At 62.2% G+C, this 9,126-nt stretch overlaps 1 protein-coding gene across 1 annotated transcript; it reads left to right on the top strand.

Annotated features, from left to right (window-relative positions):
- Positions 1 to 708: 708 nt before the first annotated feature.
- On the top strand, positions 709 to 4,632 carry gbx1 (gastrulation brain homeobox 1). The gene is given in 3 exon segments (XM_085992090.1): positions 709 to 1,496; positions 1,499 to 1,555; positions 3,701 to 4,632. Coding segments are annotated over 3 exon segments (1,134 nt in total). The 5' UTR covers positions 709 to 934; the 3' UTR covers positions 4,216 to 4,632.
- The last annotated feature ends 4,494 nt before the right edge of the window (positions 4,633 to 9,126 follow it).

Here is a 9,126-nt window from a genome sequence, read left to right as displayed (position 1 = left end):
GTCTGTTTATTTCACTCTCCCCGCCGCCCCTTCACTTTCAAACCTCGGTTGTTGGGATTGTCAAAGTCTGTTTCTGTTCTCTCGGCCGGTTCCTCGCCTCTGTCCAATCTCCTGCCCTGTTGTTGCTCTTTTTAAAGTGTTTAACCTTGTGATGCTTTGACTGTTCCTGTGTTTGTCTGGAGCGAGTTCCCGATCCATTCACAAGTGGCCTGGTGACACCTCCCCCGCACTCGTCCCCACCCGCCCGCTGCTCCGCGCGATCATGGCCTTTGATTTTTATGTTATATTGTCCTGCAGGGGAAGGGGATTAATTCCCTGGTTATTTATGGACAAACACATCCTTAATCAGGAAAAAGGCTTTGAAACCATCTGTTCCCCTCCCCTCTCCTCTCCGGAGTCGCGGTCCGACCGGCTCCCAAACTTTAACAAAGAGACTCTTGTCTCATCTCAGCTCATCAATCTCACTTAATAATACTCGATTGGCTCGGAGTGGCCCAAGGACACAGCAGCCCCTCGCTCCCGGGGAGAGGCAGCCCGAGCGCTCCCTCCCTCTTTCCCCCCTCCCTCCCCCCCCCCCTCCCTCCCCCCCCCCTCTTTCCCCCCTCTTTCCCCCCTCCCTCTCTCCCCCCCTCTTTCCCCCCTCCCTCTCTCCCTCTCCCTCTCCCCCTCCCTCTCTCTCTCCCTCCCTCCCTCTCTCTCTCCCTCCCTCTCCCTCCCTCTCTCTCTCTCTCCCTCCCTCTCTCTCTCTCTCTCTCCCTCACTTTCTCGCCTCCCTCTCTTCCCCTCACCCTCTCTCCCTCTCCCACTGCGAGCTGTTGGGATGGGAGTCCTGTCACATTCCCAAAGGATGGGCCAATGCTGGAGGAGGAGTTCATCAGCTCCAACAACCCCAATAGCTTGAATGAGGAAACGGAGAATAATGTGAGCATGATGGATGAGTAGAAAGGGAACACCCCTCCCTCCCTCTCTCCCTCCCTCCCCCTCAGTGCTTATGATGCATTCCTGGCTGTGTATCACTTCACAGGCAACATCAGGAGAGCGAGCCAGAGAGCGGACACCGGGAGCCGGGAAGGTCGTTCGGCTGCTGTCCCCTCGCCCTGTCTCCGCCATGCAGCGCCCGAACGGCCAGGGGACTGCCTTCTCCATCGACTCCCTCATCGGATCTTCTCAGCCGCGGTCGGGACACTTGCTGTACACCGGCTACCCCATGTTCATGCCCTACCGGCCAGTGGTCATCCCCCAGGCTCTGCCCCACTCGCCGCTGCAGTCGGCCATCCCTCCGCTCACTCCCTTGGCCTCTTTCGCCAGCCGGCTCACCAACACTTTCTGCGCCAGCCTGAGCCAGGGGGTTCCGTCCATGGTGGCTCTCACCACCGCCCTGCCCAGCTTCACCGACTCGGCCGAAAGTTACTACCCGCCCCAGGAGCTGCCGGTGCCCCGGAGCAACCCCGAACCCAGCGCCAGGAGACTGGACAGCGCCGAGCCCGAGGAGCCGGGGTCCGGGAGAAGGCGGCGGAACTTCTGCACTTTACAGAGAGTTATCAGACTCTGACAGGTGAGAGCGACCCCGGTACCGACCGACCCCCGCAACAGATCCCACCCGGGCACAGACCCTCACCAGGCACAGACCCTCACCAGGCACAGACCCTCCCCACCCGGGCACAGACCCTCACCGGGCGCAGACCCTCCCCACCCGGGCACAGACCCTCACCGGGCCGCAGACCCTCTCCACCCGGCACAGACCCTCACCGGGCGCAGACCTCTCCACCCGGGCACAGACCCTCACCAGGCACAGACCCTCACCAGGCACAGACCCTCACCAGGCACAGACCCTCCCCACCTGGGCACAGACCCTCACCGGGCGCAGACCCTCCCCACCCGGGCACAGACCCTCACCGGGCGCAGACCCTCTCCACCCGGGCACAGACCCTCACCGGGCGCAGACCCTCTCCACCCGGGCACAGACCCTCACCGGGCGCAGACCCTCTCCACCCGGGTACAGACCCCACCCGGGCACAGACCCTCACCGGGCCAGCACGACCCCCACCCGGGCACAGACCCTCCCCACCCGGGCACAGACCCCCACCCAGGCACAGACCCTCCCCACCCCGGGCACAGACCCCCACCCGGGCACAGACCCCCACCCGGGCACAGACCCCCACCTGGGCACAGATCCCACCGGGGCACAGGCCCCCACCCAGGCACAGACCCCCACCCGGGTCCAAACCCCACTGGGCACAGACCCCCACCCTGGCACAGACCCCCACTGGTACAGACCCTCTCCACCCGGGCACAGACCCCCACTGGGCACAGACCCCCACTGGTACAGACCCCCACCCGGGTACAGACCCCCACCCGGGCACAGATCCCACCGGGGCACAGGCCCCACCCAGGCACAGACCCCCACCCGGGTCCAAACCCCACCGGGCACAGACCCCCACCCGGGCACAGACCCCCACTGGTACAGGACCCTCTCCACCCGGGCACAGACCCCCACTGGTACAGACCCCCACTGGGCACAGACCCCCCTACAGATACTCCCCCCACCCCCCAATCCTGACTGAATTCCTGTCTCTTCTCTATGACTGACTCAATATGATTAATAATCTCACAGTAAATATCTCGGTGTCGGTAATCTGCACATGTTGGGACCGTGACCCCCCGAAACGTTAACTTTTCACAAGTTTCTGGGTTCATTAAATATATTTCAGGCCAGTCGAAGTCCAACAGATTCGATTTAAATCGGTTACTGACCCTGAGTCGCTGTAAATCTGTGCGATTTTTTGGTAAATCCGAAATTGGCTGTAAATCGGCGCCTCTGTCCTGCGGGAGGTTTCATTCTCTCACTTTACCGACTTCGGGCGGGTGTTTAACCCGGGCGGGTGTTTAACCCGGGCGGGTTGTGGTCTTTGCCGGCTGGGCTGTCGGTGGCGGGACGGGGCTGCGATGTTGACCGTTTGTGGGGCTGAGACTCGCTCCCTGACCGAGAGCCGCATCCTTCTTACATCATCTTAATATAAAAACCTTCTTACATTTGTCCTTCAAATTGGGCAAGAGACACGAAAAATCCGTTCAAAATGACCAAAGCCGCGGTTTATCCTGCTCGGTAATAAATCAATAACTAGGCTTAAAAGAAATCCGTTTAAATGTAAAACTGATTTAAAATCCTGAAGAGTCTTGGAATATTTAATTGCAATTCCGTTTCTAGATTTCCTTTTTGTTCTATTTCTGTCTTGGGAACGATTTCAGAAACCGACTCGCTGCTTTTTATGTTCATGTGTTTTTACAATAATTGGGAAAATCGAAGGATTGTGATTTGTGGATCTTGTCGGGAGTCGGGAGCTGAGCCTGGAGTCTGGGGCATCGGCCGAGAATTCGCTCTGTCGCCCCAACAGATACAGTCACAGGGACCGAGAGAGGAAAGTCATTCCGTTTTTAAAATATTTTAATATACAAATTCGAACGATCGGATGGAATTATCCCCGAGAAATTCTGCTGAAATAAAAAGTTAAATGTAAAGCTTTTGAGATGAGAACAGTTCGGAGTTTAAACCCAACCTGACTGTCAGGAGAATCCCATTTCCCCCCAGTGTCCCCAGCCCGGGTTAATTCCCCCCCCCCAGCCCTGTTTGCGGGTCTAATCTGCTTTTGGGGGGGGTTTATTTTCACTCGATGGATTGATTTGAATTTCTCGTTTCCAGGGGACGGGAAACTCTGCAGTTCGGACGACGAGAAAGTGGATTTAAAATCGGCGGAGATTCTGGGCAGCGAGCGGGAGGAGGAGAGCTCGGGGGACAGCGACGCCGAGTGCCTTTCCGACCCCAACAATTCCTTAAATCCCAAAAGTAAGAAAGTGGCGGCGGCCTCGCAGGAGCCGCTGGCGGCCGGGAACTCGGCGGGGAAGAGCCGGCGGCGGCGCACCGCCTTCACCAGCGAGCAGCTCCTGGAGTTGGAGAAGGAGTTTCACTGCAAGAAGTACCTGTCGCTGACCGAGCGCTCCCAGATCGCACACGCCCTCAAACTCAGCGAGGTCCAGGTCAAGATCTGGTTCCAGAACCGCCGGGCCAAGTGGAAACGGATCAAAGCGGGAAACGTCAGTAACCGGTCGGGGGAGCCGGTGAGAAACCCCAAGATCGTGGTCCCCATCCCGGTCCATGTCAACAGGTTCGCGGTGAGGAGCCAGCACCAACAGATGGACCAGACCCCCAGACCCTGAGCTCAGCCCCCGCCTCCACCACAAACAGTTCAACAAAAGCACAAAATGACCTTTCACCACAAACTGCCAGCAAAAACAAACACTGAACTGCGGGGATCGCGGCAGGAAGTTATTTCACAAACTCGACGAAAGGAACGGAGTAAAAAAAACTGATCAAAATAAGGAGCCAAACCAACGGGACACAGCGAGAGACAGAGAGAGAGACTTCCACTGACTGGCGGCGGCTGGACACCTGACACCCGGGGCTTGGGCTATGCAGAAGGCACAGTCCGATCCCAGTCCCCATTGGGGCGGGGATGCGAGTCCCGAGTCGGAGGCTTGGACCCTCAGTCCGCCCTCAGCTGGGAGGGACTGAGGACCAGACTGGGAGCCGGGAGGTGTTGAGGGATTGGGAGGTGTTGAGAGATTGGGAGGTGTTGAAGGATTGGGAGGTGAGGGATTGGGAGGTGTTGAGGGACTGGGAGGTGAGGGATTGGGAGGTGTTGAGGGATTGAGAGGTGTTGGATTGGGAGGTGTTGAGGGATTGGGAGGTGAGGGATTGGGAGGTGTTGAGGAATTGAGAGGCGTTGGATTGGGAGGTGAGGGATTGGGAGGTGTTGGATTGGGAGGTGTTGAAGGATTGGGAGGTGAGGGATTGGGAGGTGTTGGATTGGGCGGTGAGGGATTGGGCGGTGAGGGATTGGGCGGTGAGGGATTGGGCGGTGAGGGATTGGGAGGTGAGGGATTGGGAGGTGAGGGATTGGGAGGTGTTGAGGGATTGAGAGGTGTTGGTTTGGGAGGTGTTGAGGAATTGAGAGGTGAGGGATTGGGCGGTGAGGGATTGGGAGGTGAGGGATTGGGAGGTGTTGAGGAATTGAGAGGTGTTGGTTTGGGAGGTGAGGGATTGGGCGGTGAGGGTTTGGGAGGTGAGGGATTGGGAGGTGTTGAGGGATTGAGAGGTGTTGAAGGATTGGGCGGTGAGGGATTGGGCGGTGAGGGTTTAGGAGGTGAGGGATTGGGAGGTGTTGAGGAATTGAGAGGTGTTGGTTTGGGAGGTGAGGGATTGGGAGGTGAGGGATTGGGAGGTGAGGGATTGGGAGGTGTTGAAGGATTGGGCGGTGAGGGATTGGGAGGTGAGGGATTGGGAGGTGTTGAAGGATTGGGCGGTGAGGGATTGGGAGGTGAGGGATTGGGAGGTGTTGAAGGATTGGGCGGTGAGGGATTGGGAGGTGAGGGATTGGGAGGTGTTGAAGGATTGGGCGGTGAGGGATTGGGAGGTGAGGGATTGGGAGGTGTTGAAGGATTGGGCGGTGAGGGATTGGGAGGTGAGGGATTGGGAGGTGTTGAAGGAATTGGGCGGTGAGGGATTGGGCGGTGAGGGATTGGGAGGTGTTGAGGAATTGAGAGGTGTTGGTTTGGGAGGTGAGGGATTGGGCGGTGAGGGTTTGGGAGGTGAGGGATTGGGAGGTGTTGAGGGATTGAGAGGTGTTGGATTGGGAGGTGTTGAAGGATTGGGCGGTGAGGGATTGGGAGGTGAGGGATTGGGCGGTGAGGGATTGGGCGGTGAGGGATTGGGAGGGGGAGGGATTGGGGAGGGGAGGGATTGGGAGGGGAGAGTTTGTTGTTAAATCGCTTTCCGGATTTGCCCTCTGTTATCTTCGGGAATCAGAGATTGATCCAGCACAGAAGGAGGCCATTCGGGCCCATCGTGCCTGTGCCGGCTCTTTGAACGATCTCTCCAATTAGTCCCACTCCCTGCTCTTTCCCCATATCCCTGCAAATTGTTTCCCCTTCATGTATTTATCCAATTCCCTTTTGAAAGTTACTATTGAATCTGCTTCCGCTGCCCTTCCAGGCAATGCGTTCCAGATCACAACAACTCGCTGTGGGAAAACACAAGGATGTGGAGATGCCGGTGTTGGACTGGGGGGGACAAATGTGAGAAGTCGCACAACACCAGGTTATAGTCCAACAAATAAAGCTGTTGGACTATAACCTGGTGTTGTGCGACTTCTCACATTTAAAAAAACAATCTCCTCCTCTCTCCCTCGGATTCTTTTGCCTTCAATCCGTGTCCTCTGGTCACCGACCCTCCTGCCATTGGAAAGAACTTCTCCTTATTTATTCCATCAAAAACCCCTCATCATTTTGAATAATTCAGAATGTTTTTGGAAGGAATTCTAAGGAGTTGGGCAGAACCTGAGATTGACCAAACCTATTAACCCTCTCCCTCCCTCCCTCCCCGGGACTGTCAGACCCCTCCCTCTCCCCGGGACTGTTAGACCCCTCCCTCTCCCCGGGGACTGTCAGACCACCCCCCCCCCCGCCCTCTCCCCGGGACTGTCAGACCCCTCCCTCTCCCCGGGACTGTCAGACCACCCCCCCCCCCGCCCTCTCCCCGGGACTGTCAGACCACCGCCCCCCCCCGCCCTCTCCCGGGACTGACAGACCCCTCCTCTCCCCCCCCCCCCCGCCTCTCCCCAGGACTGTCAGGCCCCCCCTCTCCCCGCCTCTCCCCAGGACTGTCAGACCCCTCCCTCCCCGGGACTGTCAGACCCCCCCTCTCCCCAGGACTGTCAGACCCCCCCCCTCTCCCCGGGACTGTCAGACTCCCCCCCCCCTCTCCCCGGGACTGTCAGACCCCCCCTCTCCCCGGGACTGTCAGACCCCCCCCCCTCTCCCCGGGACTGTCAGACCCCCCCCCTCTCCCCGGGACTGTTAGACCCCCCCCTCTCCCCGGGACTGTCAGACCCCCCCCTCTCCCCGGGACTGTCAGACCCCCCCCCTCCCCAGGACTGTCAGACCCCCCCCCCCGCCCTCTCCCCGGGACTGTCAGACCCCTCCTCTCCCCCCCCCCCCGCCTCTCCCCAGGACTGTCAGGCCCCCCCCTCTCCCCCCCCCCCCGCCTCTCCCCAGGACTGTCAGGCCCCCTCTTTCCCCCCCCCCCCCCGCCTCTCCCCAGGACTGTCAGACCCCTCCCTCCCCAGGACTGTCAGACCCCCCCCCCCCTCCCCAGGACTGTCAGACCCCCCCCCCCTCTCCCCAGGACTGTCAGACCCCCCCCTCTCCCCGGGACTGTCAGACCCCCCCCCCCCCCGCCCTCTCCCCAGGACTGTCAGACCCCTCCTCTCTCCCCCCCCCCGCCTCTCCCCAGGACTGTCAGACCCCCCCCCCCTCTCCCCAGGACTGTCAGACCCCCCCCTCTCCCCGGGACTGTCAGACCCCCCCCCCCCGCCCTCTCCCCGGGACTGTCAGACCCCTCCTCTCCCCCCCCCCCCCGCCTCTCCCCAGGACTGTCAGACCCCCCCTCTCCCCGGGACTGTCAGACCCCCCCCCCCTCCCCAGGACTGTCAGACCCCCCCCCCCTCTCCCCGGGACTGTCAGACCCCCCCCCTCTCCCCAGGACTGTCAGACCCCCCCCCCTCTCCAGGACTGTTAGACCACCCCCCCTCTCCCCGGGACTGTCAGACCCCCCCCCCCGCCCTCTCCCGGGACTGTCAGACCCCCCCCCCCCTCTCCCCAGGACTGTCAGACCCCCCCCCCCCCCCGCCCTCTCCCGGGACTGTCAGACCCCTCCTCTCCCCCCCCCCCCCCCGCCTCTCCCCAGGACTGTCAGACCCCCCCCCCCTCTCCCCGGGACTGTCAGACCCCCCCCTCTCCCCAGGACTGTCAGACCCCCCCCCCTCTCCAGGACTGTTAGACCACCCCCCCTCTCCCCGGGACTGTCAGACCCCCCCCCCCCGCCCTCTCCCGGGACTGTCAGACCCCCCCCCCCCTCTCCCCAGGACTGTCAGACCCCCCCCCCCCCGCCCTCTCCCGGGACTGTCAGACCCCTCCTCTCCCCCCCCCCCCCCGCCTCTCCCCAGGACTGTCAGACCCCCCCCCCCTCTCTCCCCGGGACTGTCAGACCCCCCCCCCCTCTCCCCGGGACTGTCAGACCCCCCCCTCTCCCCGGGACTGTCAGACCCCCCCCCCCCTCTCCCCGGGACTGTCAGACCCCCCCCCCTCTCCCCGGGACTGTCAGCCCCCCCTCTCCCCAGGACTGTCAGACCCCCCCCTCTCCCCAGGACTGTCAGACCCCCCCCCTCTCCCCGGGACTGTCAGACCCCCCCCTCTCCCCGGGACTGTCAGACCCCCCCTCTCCCCGGGACTGTCAGACCCCCCCCTCTCCCCGGGACTGTCAGACCCCCCCCTCTCCCCAGGGACTGTCAGACCCCCCCCTCTCCCCGGGACTGTCAGACCCCCCCCTCTCCCCGGGACTGTCAGACCCCCCCCTCTCCCCGGGACTGTCAGACCCCCCCTCTCCCCGGGACTGTCAGACCCCCCCCCCCTCTCCCCGGGACTGTCAGACCCCCCCCCTCTCCCCGGGACTGTCAGACCCCCCCTCTCCCCGGGACTGTCAGACCCCCCCCCCCCTCTCCCCGGGACTGTCAGACCCCCCCTCTCCCCGGGACTGTCAGACCCCCCCCCCTCTCCCCAGGACTGTCAGACCCCCCCTCTCCCCGGGACTGTCAGACCCCCCCCTCTCCCCAGGACTGTCAGACCCCCCCTCTCCCCGGGACTGTCAGACCCCCCCCCCCCTCTCCCCGGGACTGTCAGACCCCCCCCCGCCCTCTCCCCAGGACTGTCAGACCCCCCCCTCTCCCCAGGGACTGTCAGACCCCCCCTCTCCCCGGGACTGTCAGACCCCCCCCTCTCCCGGGACTGTCAGACCCCCCCTCTCCCCGGGACTGTCAGACCCCCCCCCCCCCTCTCCCCGGGACTGTCAGACCCCCCCCTCTCCCCGGGACTGTCAGACCCCCCCTCTCCCCGGGACTGTCAGACCCCCCCTCTCCCCGGGACTGTCAGACCGCCGGTGCTCAGTCCGGTTCTCGCTGTGGGACGAGTCCAAAGGAATTCAATGTAAAAACTCTCAGTGAAGTGGAACCGAGC

Source organism: Somniosus microcephalus, chromosome 7 (assembly GCF_052327205.1).
Source record: "Somniosus microcephalus isolate GS21.2 chromosome 7, FLI_Smic_1.0, whole genome shotgun sequence".
Lineage (NCBI taxonomy): Eukaryota > Metazoa > Chordata > Chondrichthyes > Squaliformes > Somniosidae > Somniosus > Somniosus microcephalus.
The sequence above is the reverse complement of the archived record's forward strand: the minus strand, read 5'-3'. Positions and strand labels throughout refer to the sequence as shown.